The 19,821-nt window shown below is 43.3% G+C and overlaps 1 protein-coding gene across 3 annotated transcripts in view; it reads left to right on the top strand.

Annotated features, from left to right (window-relative positions):
- abi1a (abl-interactor 1a) overlaps positions 1-19,821 on the top strand; it is a 71,878-nt gene that overhangs the window by 26,836 nt on the left and 25,221 nt on the right. For all 3 annotated transcript variants that reach the window (XM_079489702.1, XM_079489700.1, XM_079489701.1), the window contains exon 3: positions 12,840-13,016. In XM_079489702.1, the coding sequence (XP_079345828.1) occupies positions 12,840-13,016 (177 nt within the window). The remainder of the gene's footprint in view (positions 1-12,839; positions 13,017-19,821) is intronic.

Here is a 19,821-nt window from a genome sequence, read left to right as displayed (position 1 = left end):
TGTATGTGGGCTGGGAGGAGACGCCACACTGGTTGTGGGATGTGATCATGTGCATGATGTCTGTCTTTCTGTATGCTGCATTGTTGGCTTTTTGACCTCCCACCAAGGAGCAATGGCATCTCTCCAAACAGGAAATGAAGCCATACAAGATGTGCGTGCGCACGTGCCTGTGTGTGCGCGTGCATGGTGTTTCCTGCTGATCCCAGAGCTCGCCTCTGTTTCTTTCTGTCCCTCCTGTTTCGGTCAGCATGGTGGTCTACTCTGTGGTGTGCGTGCGTGTGTGTGTGCGTGCGTGTGCGTGCGTGTGTGTACGCGCGCACGGTATGAAATGAGCCAGTGTTTATTTTCATCTAGAGCTTGGCCTTTTGCATTTCCAACTCCAGGCTTTGCATATTGCTTCTCAAGTCAGTCAGTGGGGTACTGACAGGTCTGTCTGTGTGGCCACAGGCCAGAACCTTGTGTGGTCCACTCGACCAGCATCACAGCAGCCAGCTAGTAGCCTGCAGGCTGGACTGGAGAGGTGAATTTGTCACAGAGAAAGGCAGCTGTTACTGCCGAGGTGCACTTGTGCAACAAGGCTCTCTCAACCGGGTGGCGGCTCAGGGGTAGAGTGGCTAGTTGAGACACCAGATAGGAACCGTGAGGTTTCCAGTTCGATCCCGGGCTCTTCCTGTCCACATGTCGAAGTGTCCTCGAGCAAGCCACTGAACCCTTACATTGCCTCCATGTGTCGGGTTGGTGCTGCCACCACTGGTGTGTGAATGTGGGAAGTGAGGACGCTGGCGTCGACTGTTCGCCGCTTCACCTCCCAATGTATGAGTGAATGAATGAACCATTATAAGCGATTTGAGTATGCACGTAAGGCATAGAAATGTATGTAAATGCAATTCATTATTATTATAACAGTAAAATGTGACAAAAACCTTTTATACTTTGCACCTTCATCGAATGATATTCTTGCCCTGTTTGTATTGTTGAGTGTTTTTTGTTCTTTTTGTCGTATTGGAGCTTCCAAGCATAAGTTATTCACATGTATTTGATACCTAACCAGTGCAACTAAGTGACGATAAAGTGAATCTGAACCATACGAACGATTCTCTCTTTAACGGTCCGATTCCTCAACAGTACCAACTAGACTATTGCAGGTCTGTAACTCTGAGAGTGTACACATGGAACTGAATGAACCTGTAACGGCCCACTCCGTTTTTACACTCCGAGTTGTCATTGAACCGCTGGTATTGCAAGTACATAGCAGACGTATTGGCCCACATACCCAGGCCTGACAGAAACGGTTTCCAAAATGTGATGATGGGACCGATTCCTGGTTCCTCAATGCTGGATTCGGGTTTCGGTTCCGGATCCCAACCCTCTTCTCTAACCAATGTAGCCATTGTGCTATTGTTGTCTCCACCAGGCCGAAGGCATGGGGAGAGAGTATGTTTTGCACTCCGTCCGTCCGTCCGTCCGTCCGTGTGTGTGTCCGTCCGTCCATCTGTCTGTGAACAGCTAATCTCCGGCACCGTTAACCCGGTCGATGGCTATCCTCCTGGTGGAGACCTGTGCCCAGAAGGGCACTTTTTCTAGTTGTACCCTGTGCGGCTAACACCAGCTCGCTGTGTGCTATTGTTGTACCCTGTGCGGCTAACACCAGCTCACTGTGGGCTGTGTGCTATTGTTGTACCCTGTGCGGCTAACACCAGCTCACTGTGGACTGTGTGCTATCGTTGTACCCTGTGCGGCTAACATCAGCTCACTGTGGGCTGTGTGCTATTGTTGTACCCTGTGCGGCTAACACCAGCTCACTGTGGGCTGTGTGCTATTGTTGTACCCTGTGCGGCTAACACCAGCTCACTGTGGGCTGTGTGCTATTGTTGTACCCTGTGTGGCTAACACCAGCTCACTGTGGACTGTGTGCTATCGTTGTACCCTGTGCGGCTAACATCAGCTCACTGTGGGCTGTGTGCTATTGTTGTACCCTGTGCGGCTAACACCAGCTCACTGTGGGCTGTGTGCTATTGTTGTACCCTGTGCGGCTAACACCAGCTCACTGTGGGCTTGTGGGCTGTGCATTTCCTGTGCATAATTGTAATGAATGTGTGGCAGCAGCATGGCAAAGGAGCCAGCGCCTGCTCAGCAAAAAGGTTGCTTTGCTGAATAAATAAGATGCTTGAAAAGCACCTGGACCACATTTGCACCCACCACTACTGACGACCCTAAATACAACATTAGTCATGATTGGCTGCCTCCTAGTGACCTTACTAACGGCCTAGTCATGATTGGCTGCCTCCTAAGCCAATGGCAGTTTGAGTGCCATAAAAACCCCTACTCTGAATGCCTCAATGCGGAGGGAGTGGTAACAGAAGCTAATGTTATGAGCTAACTGGAGCTATAGGACACCCATAACAAAAGACAGTGAGTGACGTGAAGTTAGTGAACCAACAAAGGAACGTCGGAAATGAACAAAACGGGCACTACAAGAGCTTGTTGCACCTGGCAGTTGCCAGTTATGACTCAGAGTCATTATTGTTTTTTTTTAATGAATCATCAGCTTCCGTCTTTGGCTCTGTGGTCACTTCCTCAGATCTGCTCACACCCCAACCCAACCCAGACCTCTGTCCACTCATTTCCCACAGCAAAACGTCATGGTCATTACCAGCGCATTCTTTCCAACTGATGGCAGGATTGACCCCCCCCCCCCCCCCCCAATAATTTGGGGATCAAGTAACCCTACTGTTAAACCACTGTTAAGGACTCCGAGGAGGTCTTGTTCGTGTTGTACAATGTTTTGTTTTTAAAGTTTGTCGATGAACAACCTCCTGTTAAAGATTTGACGTAATGTTTACTCCCATGCAAAGAGGAGAGGAGAAAAAAATGAAGCAAGAAGAAGGAAATATGTTCTGTAATGTAATGGGTCTATTTCTGAGCCCAGTGTCTAGAATTCACTGAATGACCTCACAGCCCTGCTGTGTTGTGGAAAGCTTGATTGTGTTCCTTCCGAACAGGAAGTGCAGTGTATGGTGTTAACTCACTATGTACTGCTGTGTATAAATTCATTTAAGAACGTAAGTCTTTATGTAGCATGACGGCTGTCCTGGCCAGGGGCCAATAGTTGGATGTCTGGCCAGTGTTGATTTTGACAGCAAATTTAGATAGTTTTAGTCATGGTAGTCTGTTGAATACAATTCCATTTAGTTTTAGTTTGAATCTAGTTTTAGTCGACTAAATATCATAAGATTTTAGTCTACTAAATCTACAGTTGATTTTGTCGATAAAAATATATTTTAGCAGGCTTCGATGGCGTCGTAATACCCGATTTCACTACTTTGTTCATGCTGGCTGCATCTACAAACACGTCGCATTGCGCGGCTGCGCCACATGTTGTGAGCTTGTAGATCTGCTATTTTCAGAGCGCAACAACGAGCACAATCAAACAAAAAATTACTTGTCTTTTAGATTGTGTAAGCTCCGTGTGTGAACCTTTTTTTGTGCTGTACTTTTCCGATTATGTAATAATTGGGACAGGCAGACTGTCCCAAGTCTTCACACTTCAAATAAATAGTTGCCACTTGGCAGGTGTTGTCCTCCTCCTCTTCCACTGTTGTGCCATCGTGCTGCCCCCTGTGTGTGTGCGTGTGCGTGTGCGTGCGCGTGCGCGCGTGCGTGCGTGCGTGCGTGCGTGCGTGCGTGCGTGCGCGCACACCAAGGACGTCCTTCCTGGGCTGCCACTGTAAGGATGAGTTTATCTTAAAGATGCTCTGTTGCATTTCATTTTGCATACGCACGTGTGTGAGGAGAACACAACAGGAAGAGAGCGACTGAGTGCTAGTTTGCTGAAACATCTGGGCATGGCCTGTCTCTGTCCAAATATAATCATGTGTGGCTTAGATCTATCATTAACCATTGGCACATGTGACTTGCCTGCCCCACACACACACACACACACACACACACACACACACAGGGTGTGTTCAAGTAGCAGTATTCACATGCATGCATGTTGTGTAGCAGAGTACCCAGCCCAACCCTGCTATGCCTTCAGTTCTGTAATGTATTGCGTGCCGTGTACGGCTGCACGCGTGCGTACGTGCGTGCACGCGCAGCCAAAGTGCTGAAGCGGCCATGTTTTGTTCTCCTTTCTGACACATGCTGAAGTGAAAGCGTCTGCCCCTCTCCTGTGGCTGACGTTTGCGTTTGTGTTTCTCTCCTTCTTCTTACCTCACTCTTAAAGACTGTCAATCTGTTTGTCTCCAGGGACCCTCGTCGAGTTATTTTTTATTTTTTTTGCGCAAGCCTCCCAAATTCCACTGCATGCCCTTTGATTGGCCAGTTACCCCGCTTGACTGAGACTGATTTATAACCTGACTGGGATGTTGTGCAGACTGAGTCAATGTGTGACTCAAGTCAACCTCTCCCCTCACTCTCTCTGACTCTGCTCTGGCCTCGGGCAACAGTTAGTGTAAATCAGACTCTCTCTGACTCTGCTCTGGCCTCGGGCAACAGTTAGTGTAAATCATCATTGCGGAGAGAGACTGTAGGGTCCTTGAGGTTGTCACAATGGGAACGACTCTGTTCCGTATACATCCGATTTCTTGCCGTATGCCGGGATACATCATGTCTGTGTGTATCCAATAATTTCATAATTTCCCCCCCAACCTTTTTAAAAAAGTTGGAGGAATATGTTTAATACCAGTTGCCACTAACAACTGAAAAATCAATTTTTCATGTCTTACGGCACATTGGCAACCACTCTACTGACTCACTCGCATCATGACAACCACTCTACTGACTCACTCGCATCTCGACAAGCGAATCATTCCACTGATTCAGAATGATGTTAGACCAGAATTATTTTCTGTCCAGTCCAGAAAACTGGATGATAGGCAGAGGCTTAACAACCTTTCAAAGTCTGACCGAGTTCATAGTTTTGTTTTTGCTGAATGTCATAATGAATGGCAAATAATCTACTGTATGTCTGGGACATTATTATGCTGGCAGTGAAAGATAGCAGAGAGAGAGGAAGGAAGGTATAAAAAAAAGAGTCAATTCAAGGATTCAGCAGGAAGGAAAGGGAGGGGGGTCGAGTGTAGCATTTACAACCAGAGAAGATGATCCAGAGAGAAGATGAACAGACACTTAAATCCCAAAAGCCTAGCTGTCAGAGGGAACCAAGCGGCACAGCCAGAACGTTTTAAGTTCTGGGAAAAGGACCGGCCCACAGGCCTCACACATCTGGAAGCCTCAAAACATCTGGGTGCCAGGGGTTTGAGGAGCAGATGTGAATCACCCACCTCGCAGTTTTGAAATGCTTCTATTAGTCACACGTAGAGTTGTTCCGATACCGATGCCAGTATTGGAAAAGCAGCCGATACTGCCTAAAATGGCTGGATTTGGTGACGATCCGATCCCACGTCATTTATGTAAGGGATAATATCTGTCTAGGTGGTCATTGTTGCCAGATATTATCCCGCTTATTACATGGCTACCTAACCTACCTAAAATTAATACATTGACCCAAAACACACACAAAAAAGTATTCCATAAGTTTGCGCTGGCTGCGTCTGGCCAGCTGCAGGGCTGCTGCAGCTGGCGTCGGAAAACAAGGAAGTGAGTTGATCATGTTGGAAACAGCAGTAAATCCAACGGGGTGCAGCCGTGCAGCTGGTGCTCAGAGGGTTTGATTAGACAGAGGTCTGTTATACAGCGGAGCGGTCATTATCAACACATAACTCACCGCTGAATTCAGCGATTGACCAATCAGAATCAAGCATTCAAACAAGCCATGTAATAACGCATGATATTTAATTTACAGTCATATGTTGAATGCTTCAGTTGATGTTGCACGCATAGTCCCTCGGCCGCACTTTGATAAACCACTGTCCTAGATTTGTTTAAATGACACACTGATATTGGATCGGTACTTATACTATCGACCCATACGCAAGTTATTGGTAATCAGGAAGGACAAAAATGTCATGCATGCAAATTGTATGGCTTCTTAACCACATGAACCCTAGTGGGCATATCATAAGGGGAGATCATTCAGTGAAAATTGTGCTGTAGTGTGTAGATCAAGGTTCCCCAATTAATTTTCCTCAAGGGCCATATTTTGACTATAGGGAACCAGGCTGGGGGCCGAGTCCGCACGTGCGAAAAATTAGGTTTTTTATTTTTTCATTAATTAATTAAAAGTAGTTCTCAACCAGTGGTCCTTGAGGGGGTGCCCAGTTTGACATGCATAGGCTACTGACCCCCATTTAATGCCATTTATATCTGGGACACCCCCCCAAAACAAAACAAAACTTCTTCCAGGGGCCACAAGGGGGCGCTTTGCGGCCCGCCTGCCGCCTATTGGGGAACCCTGGTGTAGATCAACACACAGTTTGTCGCATTGTGTGACACGTTGGATCTTATAGATATGCTGTTTTCGGCGAAGAGATTTGTTGAAGCGGGGGGGAAAGGATCGCTGGGGGACCCCTGTCAACAAAGTATATTAAGTGGTTAACAAATTGTGTGTCATGAAAACATTTTAGAAGGTGAAGGCATACTTCCGCATGATCGACAGAGTCTCAGCAGAGAAGACAGGCACGGGATCAACTAAACACCTTAAGTGCCAGTTTAACAGCCAGCTCAGCCGGTGGAATTGCACACTCTGTCCGGGGTTAGGGTGACGTGCAATTACGTTAGCCAGGTCTGAGATTGGTGTTTGGTTTAGGTGTGCCAGGAGTGTATTTTTTTCCGTCTTAAGCCTTTCTGTATGGTCTCAAATGGTCTGCTGGCTCCATTTAAACTTCCTGGTTTGCTAAAGGGAAACCTTTAACTTTTACTTTGAGGTCAGTAGTGTTACTGCGTTTTCTTTTACTTTTAATTAACTCACACACTCTCACTTCCCCTCTTGTTGTTTGTGCCATTTTTATGTGCACACTGTGCTCACACTGTTCTTCGATAAGGAGTATATGTTACCAGTCTGACAGAGGCAGGCAGTTTCCAAATTTAGCTGCAGTAGCTCATTCTTGCTTTGGTTGGATATAGTCATTGTTTCATTATTGCTTTAAGCGCCCATTTCTATCCAAACTTGAATACAATTCATTGCCTGTAAAAGGCTTCCAGACAGGAAAGATAATTTGAGATATGTTGTTATTTGTTATTAAGCACATTGATATAAGTCTTTCATTCAGAGTGACCTGAGGCCGATTTAAAAAAAAAAAGAAAAAAAAAAAAAAAAAGATTCAAGTTTTCTGAAAAACTTCAAATATTTATATCAAATATTTTATATCAAATATTTATTCAAAAAATACAAAAAAGTCCTTGTTTCTATGTTATATACTGTACAATGTACATAGCCGCAACTACTCCAGAAGGGGTTCCCGTCCTAAATGGGATAACTATGTATTGTCCTGACCGTGGATAGTGTGGAATATTGATTGATTCACAGTACAGTTATACAATAAAAGATTGTCCTGAGGGCTTGTTTCCATTGTGGTCCTGTGTATTCAATTCATCAAGACATATTTAAGACATAAAATACTATACAATTACTCCGCAATATACAAGCTGTGCGTGTGCGCGCTTGGATTACAATCAGAGAAGTTGCTGTGTTGGGTTCACTGTGGGGTGAGGTGAGGTCATGGCAGAACCTCAGTCAGAATCTAATTAACAAATGACTGAGCCCCAGACCTTCAGTGGAAGTGGGAGCCAGCAGTCATTTTGTGTTTGGCAATTAGTTTAAATCCATAGCTGTTATACTACATGTAGTCTCTATATATGTGATGTTTGTCTCAAAACATTTGGAATGTGGTTGGGTCGGCTATATGCTGCCATGTTTTAAGAGAAACATCAAAAAGAATGAAACATTGTTGTATTTTAGGGTGTCAAAGAAGAAGAGAATTGAGGTGTGGTCATAGTATTCAAATATGTCATCCCTGTGTATTTTTGGTTTCTTCCTGTCAAAAGGCAAACAGAAATACAAATTGCAACATTTCAATGTTCAATGAAAAAAACAAAAAAAACATTTAAATCGTTAATCAACTTAAATTTGTAATCGTGGTAGACCTGTCCTAAACACATCATGAATGAATCAATGGAACAATGAAACTGTTTCTTGCTGTACTGCCTCAGAGGGAGCAGTTATGCAGCAGTGTTGCCCGATATCTTTCTGTAGTTTATTTATTTTTTTAATTTTTTAGGGTGTATTTCTGATAGCACTGCAGTGCAGAGACGGGAGACCAAGGACAGAGAGAGGAGAGAAATGCAAGACAAGATGACGGGGGTCGGATTCTAATACCGGTCCTCACGCTCACAGGGAGCATATCATTGCTGTCGGGCAGAAACCTCTCATCTCCATATTAACCCATTCAGGCCTGACGTCGAAATTAAAAAAAAAAAAGTTTTCTAAATCAATTTTCGGAAAGATTTGAGGCACATTTTAACGATTTTTCAAAAATAGCAGACCTACAAGTTCATAGCGCGCCACTCGGTGGCGCGCTATGAGCTTGTAGATCTGCTATTTTTCAATATCTAAATTATAACAATGTTTAAAACACAAAGGGGTTCCCACCCAAAATGGGTTAATGGTTAATGTGGTTAAACGCTAACGTGACATGGATGTGTTCCAGGTCTCAATGGATTAACTTTTGTTTTGTAAATGAATGCCCTACTTGATCTGACTATACAGCGCCAAACAAAAACATAAAGTAGTAGATTTACAATCTCGAAAAGGCAGCACGAAGGAAGGAAGTGATGCGCTTTGAACTTTGTAGATCTGCTATTTTTTGCTCTTTTTGAATGTGAATGACTGTTTCCAGCGCCAGGCTATAGTTGACCCTTGTCGCTTCCCCATCGACTTCTGGATGAGTGAGATTCAGAGTAGCTCCAGCATGAGGAGCAGAGCACTGTGGCATGAATGGAACCCTCTGTTGGCACCACTGCAGTGCTCGCTGCCTCTTTTCTCCCCTTCACGAGAGAGGGAGAGAGCATCCTTTTTACTGACATGTCCTCCTCATACAGTCTTTCATCTCTCAGAGGAAGAGCAGCTGCTCTCTCTCCCAAACGGTCACCCCCCCAAAAAAAATCGTATTTGAACTGGGGACCCCCCACCACGACAAGCACTTGGAATGTAGGAATGGTAGGCATTACATTTAGTTTGACATGGTTCCACAGATAAATATTGTGAAAATAGCCGATCTACAAGCTCACAATGCCTCGCACTGTGAGGTGTTGTGACTGTGAGCTTACGTTGTTTGCCCCTTTCTAACTTAACATTTGACAAGTTGGCCAAATTGGTATTACAAGTGTCTTTAAAAGTAATTCAATTGTAACTTTAGAAATGTGCACCCTGTATGTATACACTTAGACTGTATGATGGTATGTTACTGTTGAGCCAGATCGTGGGACACTATACAAACTGTAGCTGTTGATTTCTTCCGGTTCACGGCCTGGTTGTTTTTGGTCTTCAAAATCAGAGTAATGTACTGAAAAGACGTGGCATTGGCGGAGGAATTAATTAATAGTGGCAGTCAATGAATGAGCTAATCATCTGTGGACGCCCCACAATAATTTGGGGACACCGCTGCAGGGGGTCCTCTGACCCCCAGTTTGGGAAACACTGGTCTATTGGAGACGATGTGTAAAGTCAACTATTGGCCGATAATGGACCCCAAAACAATTCACCCACCTATACTTAAAATCCCCAGAAATGGTTGTCTGGTCGGTTATCCAGCAACAAAGATGCTAGTAGATTCAGCATTATTGTCACATCACAGTTTTACAAGTAAAAAAGTGGGTCATTTTTGTGCATAGTTCCCGTCGTGTCATTTTTTCCAAGAAAAACAAGGAAGGGGGGAGTTAAGGAGATCAAGGCAGGAACAAAAAGACAAAGTACAAGTAAAGGGTTTCAGATCTTAGACGCTTGTTTCACAAACGCCACCGTTGTAGCCTGACACAGTCTGAATTTATTTAATGGGCATGGCTAGCGATTCAGCCTGATTTACAGGCTGTACAGCCGTACAACCAAGGGGTCATAGTAGGAGCATGAATAACCGTACCACCCACAGTTTGTCAGTGGTGTGCTGTTTGTTTCCTTGCTGGTAAGAATTGGAGAGATTTCAATAGCGGTTTTGACCCGTGTGGTTGCTGCTATGCCTCTGCTTTGGCACTGATGTATTAATATAGGATTTGGAATCAATAGTTGGCGAAGAACGTTTTCCCTCTGTTATCTCACTCTCACACAGACGCACGCACGCACGCACGCACGCACGCACGCACGCGCACACGCACGCGTCTTAATCTTTAGTTTAGACACGGTGTTTGGTGGATTGTTTTCTAACCGTGGAACATTTCAATTAGCAAAGCCTTCTACTCTTTTTAAAAGTGAAAATCATTCATCCCCATCTGGTCCTGGGGCTGCAGAAGGAGTAGTTTGGAATGAAAGGCGTTAGACACACTGTCTCCGTTTATGGACATCATTGTTTATTAGTAGATATTAAGAATTTGGTGCATCCATCATTGTAGGCATCCTATTAATGTTCTTCTGAGGATATCGTCTCTCGTGTCCAAAACTACTAGTTACTTTTTAGGATTCAAATTCAAAAGCAGCAAAAGTAGCAGATCTACAAGCTCAGAATGAGTCTGAGACTCATAGTCATCGCTAAGTCTAATTTCAGTGGTCAGTAATTTGTCATCTAAAACGGACTCATCCCCAGTGCATGCTTCATGGTACTGTACATGCTTCAGTCATCATGGTATATTGTGTATACGTATAATATTAATATTAATATAATATTAATATACGTATAAAATTAAGTTGTTCTTAAAAAGAACAACTTAGACCCCTCCGTCCTTGCTAATTTCCGACCTATCTCCCAGCTCCCATTTTTATCCAAAGTCCTTGAAAAAGTAGTTTACACGCAGCTACAAGTATTTTTAACCACCCATGGTATCCACGACACATTTCAGTCTGGTTTTAAACCTGGTCACAGCACCGAATCGGCCTTACTCAGAGTTTTTAACGACTTGATTTTAACTGCTGACTCAGGTAGTCCGGCTGCCCTGGTCCTCCTGGACCTGACAGCCGCGTTTGACACCGTCGATCATAGCATCCTGCTCTCTAGGTTGGAGCACAGCGTTGGTATCACCGGTATTGCTTTACAGTGGTTTAGATCCTACCTGACTAACAGGAGTCTCGCTGTCAGGCTCGGTGAATACTCTTCACGCATCGCCCCCCTTTCCTGCGGGGTTCCCCAGGGCTCTATCCTAGGGCCTATTCTATTTTTGTTATATATGCTGCCCCTAGGAGCCATTATTAAGAGACATAATGTCTCTTTTCATTTCTATGCTGACGATGTACAGCTTTATCTACCGTTAAGTACAATTAACCTGCTCACAGACCCCTTTCAGCCACTCCTTAATTGTCTCTCCGACATTAAAAGTTGGATGCATAATAATTTTCTCACCCTCAACGAGAGTAAGACTGAGGTCATTATTTTGGGTCAACAGTCCCCTTCCCTTGCCACCTTAGGACCCCTCAGTGCTAACATCCACTCATCGATAAAAAATCTGGGTGTGATATTTGATAATAATCTTAAATTTAATAAACAGATTAGCTCTGTGATTAAAATTAGTTTTTATCAACTTAGGCTCGTGTCCAGGATTAAGGGCTATCTCTCCCGACCTGACCTTGAGAGGGTCATCCATGCCTTTATTTTTTCTAGGCTCGATTATTGCAATGCGCTATATATAGGCATGGACCAGTCTGCCCTTAGACGCCTGCAGCTTGTACAAAATGCCGCCGCTCGCCTCCTCACTGGTACGAGGAGGCGTGATCATATCACTCCCATCCTTGCCTCACTCCACTGGCTACCTGTGAAATTCCGAATTGATTTTAAGATTTTATTATTTGTTTATAAAGCCCTTAATGGTTTGGCCCCCCTGTATCTATCGGTCCTAATGGACCCATACTCCCCAGCCAGGGCCCTGAGGTCAGCTGACCAGCGGCTCCTGACCGTGCCAAATTCTAATTACAGGTCCAGAGGCGACCGGGCTTTTTCAGTGGCCGGCCCCAAACTCTGGAACTGTTTACCCCTATATATTAAGTCTGCCCGCTCCTTAGAGGCTTTTAAATCTTTGCTTAAAACACATCTTTTCTCCCTGGCATTCAATGTTGCTTGACCTAGTTGCCCTGTCTAAATGCTTGTGTTGCTTCAATGTTGTTTTACTATATTGTTTGTGTTGATTGTATGCTTGTTATATGTTCATGTACAGCACTTTGGTTGACCTTCTGGTCTTTGTAAATGTGCTCTATAAATAAAATTTGATTTGATTTGATTTGAATATCAGCTGTGTAAAACCATTAAGGTCTCAGTGATGAAAAGTACGCAATGCCACCGAGATGTAATTAAGTTGCAGTGGGACACGATAACTTGATCCCAGTAGTCTCCATAGTTCATATTATGACATTAACTAAAGCCTGTTCTCCATACTGCATTACATAATTTACAAGAAGTCTACACAATTAGGGAATGTAGAATAATTGTTATTTTGATCGTTCGCTTGTTACCTCTCCTATGGTACCAACATCAATACAGCATGGAATTTTGGACAAAATCTTACAATGAAAAAAAAAGATTCGAAGTCTTGGGTCTTAGAGGCTAGATCATATCAAATGGGGGTCCGTGGTGCAAAAAAAAAGCTGAAAACCACTGACCTATACAGACGGTGGATAATTTGTGCGTCAACTTAACGTTTGTAATCGACTTTCTTTTCACCACAATAAACGATGAGTTCCTATATTGTGACATTAATTGTATTCTGTGTTCCCTACCCTCACGCCTTTGCTCCCCTAACAGACGGTGGACATCCATAAAGAGAAGGTGGCCCGGAGGGAGATCGGCATCCTGACCACCAACAAGAACACGGCGAGGACCCACAAGATCATAGCGCCGGCCAACATGGAGCGGCCGGTCCGCTACATCCGGAAGCCCCTCGACTACACGGTGCTGGACGACGTGGGCCACGGGGTGAAGGTGAGCGCACGCCACTGTTGATTCTTCGTTCGGACGGCACATTTTTATGTCGTTTTTTTTTCTCCCAAAAATGTATTTATTGATTTTTCTTTTTTCACACAAATGACAATACAATACAGATACTAATGTACCAAAAAAAACAAAAAAACAACAATGAATCATTACAAGACAATTACTCACATAAAGATAACAAAACAACCCCAAAAAAGGAAAAAGAAAAAACAACAATAACAGCACTCTCTTCAGCTTCTTCCGTTAAATGTGACAAATTATTGTTCTTAATATATCGTATAAAACATTTATGTCATTTTTAGTTGCAGTCTTTTGAATACAATTCAGTTTGGTTTTAGTCATATTTTAAAAGTTGTAGTTTAGGTCTAGTTTTAGCCGACTAAATCTACAGTTTATGTAGTCGACTAAAATGTGTTTTGGCGGGGGACTTTTTCCTAGGGTGGGACATCCTGGTATGATATGAAAAAGGAAGATAACGGTACATGAGGGTGGACCAAATGGTGAAACCGTAACTTTAGAATGCATGAATGGCTGCATTTTCTTTTCTTTAACTCACTCTTCATTTCCTGTAGGTTTCCTTAATTCTATTTAGTGAGTCTTCTTAGCAGCTGTTCCTTTGTTTGCTACTGTAGCTGTTACACTTTGTTTACACCCTGTTCCGTTCTTCCTGCATGCTCTCTGAAGCCGAGTTCTCCTGATTCAGGCAATCTCGCTATTTGCTTTTTTTCCTCTCTTTCTCTGTCTCTTTTTTTGCCTTTCTGTTACATTCTCTATCTTTCCATCTCCGACTCTCCCTCCTGCTGTGGGTCTTTTATCTTCTACACTATGCATCTCTGTTAGCCTTCAGGAATAGTGTGTGTGTATGTGTGATGTGTGCGCGCGTGCGCGCGCAGAGTTGGAACGGCCCGAGAGGAACTGATTACATCATGTTGGCTTTTCAAAAAACCCTTCTATTCTTGGAACGCGGTGAAAGGGGGTGAGAGCGGTGATTAATTTACGAGACATTCTAAAAAGCACTTTAGAAGACCAGGAGAGGCGAGCCTCGTAATCACTTTCTCACGTTTCTCATCGGTGTCGAAGTGAGGCTCTCAGACATCCCGCTAGGTTAAAGGACTCATTCCACTTGGATTTATTGTTTAATACAGAAACCATTAGAGTCGGAGAAGAAAACAATACAGATTTTCATGAAATGGATTAGAGTGCAACTATCGATTATGTAATGTTATTTCTTTATGAGAATGTTTTTTTTATTTTTCATATATCAATGCATCTAACAAGCTCTCATGTGTTATTTGCTAGTTTGTCGCACAACGATGTAATATAATAATATTGAAAATAGCAGATCTACAAGCTCATGCGTCGGGAAAGGGTTAGGTTGTAGGTCAGCTATTGTCACCAATTCAACGTTTTTGGCCTATAAAATACATGCCCAAAAAAGGTGTAGATAATTAATCAATTATTTTACTACCCAGCTCGAGGAACCAAATATACCATTGAACTATAAATGGACGGCATGTTCTATTCAGTTTTTAATGGTGTTCTTGAGATGATTGATTATCAATTATTTTTTTATAATGAACAACAATAATAATTTATAACACACTTTACATTCTTGCAAATCCCAAATGCTACAGGGTTTAAAAGCAATAACGGTATAGAACAACATCAAACGTTTAACTAAGGCTAAACTAAGGGTCAAAACATATAAAACTAGGTAAAAACGGGGCAGAGACAGAAAAAAGGCCCAAGGATAATTAAGAACTAAGAATGGATTAAATCCAATTGCTCGATTAACTGTTACTTGAACCCCTAGAATGGATAAACTCCCATAAATAAAGTGTGGTGCCACAGCCAACATCTTCTCTCCTGCCATTGGTGGTTTGCTTTAGGGGTCAGAGCTCGTCAAGACGAGTGGTGCTAATGACATCACAGCCTGACTGCCGGAGGTATTTAGTGATTTCCATCGGCAGCCGCCCCGGGGGCTTCCGCTAGCCTCATCAATCAGCCAATCAATCAATCAATCACTGCTGTCAGACAGTGAGATGATAGGCATTGATGAGGCTGGAGTAAAACCCGTATAGCGCATATCATGAGCCTCATACTAGTAGTTACGTAGTTGCTGCGAGAGGTCTAGCCAACACAAACTCACAATCATTTCCATGTAGCCTGACCCACATACATATGGAACCGAGTACAAAGGTTCGTACGGATATAGATTCACTTTCAGTAGAGTAAATAAACATGACATGTTGTAAATAGGTTACTACTGTCAAGTGTATTAAATGATGAACTTCTGTTAATCTCTGTTAAAAATGAATTAGAAGTATCTGTTATATGAATGCAATTTTTTTGTGCGAGTCCCAAGTGGATTTTGAGCTGCCAAAATTGTAATAATAAATTACACATTTATGAGAAGATACCGTACAATGGCTAATATAGATCGTTCCATACGTTCCACTTTCTGTTCATGCACACGCCCGCATGTCGCACACACATCACTCACTTTCTCTGTTCTATAGTGTGTCACTACCCCGAGATGATCAATATTAAACGATCAATACTCCATATTAATTCATATGCTGCGGGCTGTCAGCAGCCTGGGCTGTATAGAATATATACTGTACATTGTACAGCCATGCTTTGCTTACTGACCAGAATCAATGCTCTCGAGTTGGGGGCTGCATTCAGGACTGCAGGGCGGCCAAAAGATCTTTGAAGTGATTTTGCAACATTGCAAATTGTCTCTCTTGGCATTGCTTCTTCCTGCGTCGGTTCCAAAAAAGTTTATAGGCTAAAAGAATTATAGGCTTACTTTACTAATCCCTCTTGTTTCATTTATTCGTTGTTGTCGTTGATGTAAAGCATTTGCTATCTTCTTTATTGACAGATTTATGTGATATATTACAAACTAGTCTTCAAGTCAAGTACATTTTATTCATAAAGCACATTTAAATACAACCAAAGGCTGGGTAGCTCAGTCGGTAGAGCACTCGTCTCGTGTTTTTTTTGTGGCTTTTGCCTTTATTTTATATATTTTATGGAGGGACAGACAGTAGGCTGACAGGAAATGGGGAGAGAGATGGGGGGGGGGGGGGGGGAGACATGCAGTAAAGGCCGCCAGGATCGGGAGTCGAACCCGCGGCACACTGCCAGACTGGATTACCAGCCAAGGTGCCTGGACCGCTGAGCCACGGCCCAGGCCGAGCACTCGTCTCTTGACCATTAGGTCATGGGTTTGATCCCGGGCACCTCCAATTCAGTGCATGAGTAGCACGGCTTGGGTGCGTCGAGTCGTGCTGGAAGTACTTTGAGCTGATGGCAGGTGTTGCGCTCCACCTGACCTCAGCAATCCATCTCCCAGGGGTCTAGTCAGTGCATTGTGAAACGGGCATAGACTCCCTTTCTCTGGCTGATGCCGACAATAAGCCACTCCGACCTGCTTGCTTACTTCCAAAACCAGGGCTTATGAGTCAAATCTGTACATGTCATTGACACACCAACATAGCATTCTAAAAATACATTTTTATATTTATTTAATTCCGCACAGGTTAAAAATAAAGGATGAAAGCTGAAGCATTTGTTGGCGTTCCGTGGAAAGCTTATAATATGCTGTTCCTTGATTCCTTTGGCTGTAGATGAGAATGGGTGACATGAAGCGTTGCCAGGTTTCTGAGAGAAATGAGCAATCGGGTATATGAAGACGAGTCGAAGGGCCACATGTATATGCATCGGCTATTTGAAAATAACCAACTCAGTGGCCTTGTGGTTAGAGTGTGCGCCCTGAGACTGGGAGGTTGGGGTTCAATCCCTGGCCGGGTCATACCAAAGACTCTAAAAAATGGGACCCAGTGCCTCCCTGCTTGACACTCAGCATCAAGGGTTGGATTGGGGGTAAGTCCCTGCGACATACTAGCGTCATGTCCAGGGGGTGTACTTGTACATCAAGCTGCCTCACGCTACAGAAACAGGAGATAGGCTCCTGCCCTATGGGCCTCATGGCTCGGCAAGGCTACTTACTTACTTTACTATTTGAAAATGGCAGATGTACAAGTTCACATGTCGCAATGCGACACATTGTGAGCTTGCAGAATATTAACAAATGTGGAATATTTTTTAGACATTTCAACAACAAGCATCTTACATTAGTATTGGGGTGGCACAAAATATTTTCAGATGGGGGTCCGCAGACAAATACATTAATTTGGGGGTCCTTGACGTGAAGATATTTGAGAACCACTAGTTTAAACAACATTTGGAAACAAAAAAACTACACTTCTAGCCCAAAAAACCACAACCCACAACTGCCAATATTTACAAGCAGACTTCACAGAAAAACAAGCCCACAGTGGCTTAATATATAATAATAAGCAGACATGGCAACACTGGTGTAATCTGATGACCGTATCTCTCTCTCCTCCTGGACTCTGAGCTCTCACCTCAGCTGCATCCATCCTCTCGTCTCCACATCTCTGAATAATCTCTCTGGCTCACAGAATCTGTAATCACATTATTCATGACATTGTTGGCACACATATCCGCCACTGTCATGCTTTCTTGTAAATGGAATGGAAGAATATGCCGTCGGTGTCTGTCTCATTCTGGTTCTGTAATTTATTTGTTTGGGAGGGATTTATTTGTTGGAACGCTTCGCCGTTGATTACTTAGACCTCTGGAAATGTTTGGCCTTACCATGGATTATAGATATTTTATTTTATATTATTGACACAATGTATAAACATTAAATAAATGACTTAATATATTTTGTAGGTAGGTGCAATTGAAAACTATCTCATCTAAAATGGAAACCGTAAAAATACTGTGTGCGTGCGAGTGCGCACCAACAGACATCCCCCTCCGTTTTAGACGTGATTTGACACAATAATACTCTTAATAATCTATTTTTCCTTTGATCTTGATGACGAGCTTAATTTGAACCTGATAGTCCATAATGGAGATCAGCTGCTACTAAAAACCTTGTTGTTTCACGTACCGTAGATAAAACTACATCCAGTATTTTGTCGTCGTTGAGATAAGTGCGGGGCAGTCGACCCGCCAAGGCCTGGCCTAGATAGTTAATTTAATCATGCGCAAAACTGATATCTATCTGGCACCATGACTTTAGGCTCTATGCACAGCAGTCACTTTGGAGAGAAAGTGGGACTTCACGTCTTACCAATGATACTAATTGACGGCTCTGTTCCATTCTGGTCAAACCGAGTCGTGTTGCGTTCACACGGGCAGACACAACAACGTAGTCTACCATTCATTGTCAATGGAAGCCAGCGACATGACGATGTAAAACGCAATGCTGCGTGTAGCTGCTCCAAATGATACTCCCATCCGTCTTTGTGTCTGCCCGTGTGAATGCACCATCAGTGTGCTGATACTGTGCATGTTGGCTCACTAGAAACACCAGTGGCAGTGTGTCTCAAAGTGGGGTACAGGGACCCTCGTGGTTCCTTGAGGGGAGAGCTATGGGGGTCCTTGAAATTAAAAGGTTCGAGAACCCTGTACTGTGCTACATGAAATGGAACAGAGCCTTCATTAGTGTCTTTGGTAACACCTGTGAAGGAAGTGAGGCAGATTTTATTTCCAATATGGCTGCTGTACATGGAGCCTATTGCATTCAAAGCTACCCCCGAAACCATTTCATTGTCTATTTCTAAAGATGCAGAGGTCCTCGGCCTGCTAGCTGAATAGCTCTATGTTGGTTGTATTCTTGCTCTCTCTCCCCTGTGGTCTACTTCTACTCTATAGCGAGGGACACTACACTTCCTGCTTTCTGTCAGGTCAGCAGGGAGCCTTGCATTATAGATGAGCCACTTGACCTGTACTAAACTGCGAAGCAGTGAGTCCCATGGTATTGAGATTTCACCATGCATCGTTCGACTGGTTAATAGAGACCAGCTCTAGCTCACTCATGTACAATCAGCATGTCTTCTATGGAAGCATGTTGTGCAGCAAAAATCTGCAAGCTCTCAATACGTACTTGTAGAAAGGCTTTTTTTAATTTGTATTTTTAGATTAGAGTATTTGAAGTGGTCAAACTAGAAATATCTTTAGAAGTATTTTCCATAACACCCTAATGGTCTCGGATATTTCATGAAAGCAAAGTCTGTGATTTATTCACCTGGTTGGCAGTATGTAAAATCGCAGCAGGAACAATATTGTGTTAATTGTTTAGGAAACGGCACTTGTACACACACACACACACACACACACACACACACACACACACACACACACACACACACACACACGCAATATTTTATTAATGCTTTATTCCATGCCCAATGACTAAACTATGCAATTAAATAAATTGGAGCTCAAACCAGATGTCACATTCCAAGTGCATATTTGTATATTGTTTTCTTCATGGGAGATAGATGTCAAAGCAAATCTCAGCCCAGACTTTGAAAAACCTGTTTTCCCTGCTTGTGCAAAATTGTTTTTGCTGAGGTAGACAGATTAACAGAGTATTTATTCTAATCATGTGACTGTTACAGTGGGCGTGGTTTAAAACAGAACAAATAAATCAGGAAACTCTTTGGCAGTTTGACTGATCATAACCATTGACCTGTTCAGTTCTTGCTAAATGTTTGCTCAGTGTAAATAAGGAATACTGACATACTGTGTGGTCTGCGTATCCATTATTGTGACACAGCACAGCCATTTTGACGTATAACGTTTTTCTGTCTCTCTTTCCTGTTTATTTGTATTTTCCCTTCGCCCGCACTAAGTGGCTAAAAGCCAAGGTAAGTCCGGTTTGTCACATCATGACCCATAGTGTCTG

This window comes from Electrona antarctica (genome assembly GCF_951216825.1).
Source record: "Electrona antarctica genome assembly, chromosome: 20".
Lineage (NCBI taxonomy): Eukaryota > Metazoa > Chordata > Actinopteri > Myctophiformes > Myctophidae > Electrona > Electrona antarctica.
The sequence above is the reverse complement of the archived record's forward strand: the minus strand, read 5'-3'. Positions and strand labels throughout refer to the sequence as shown.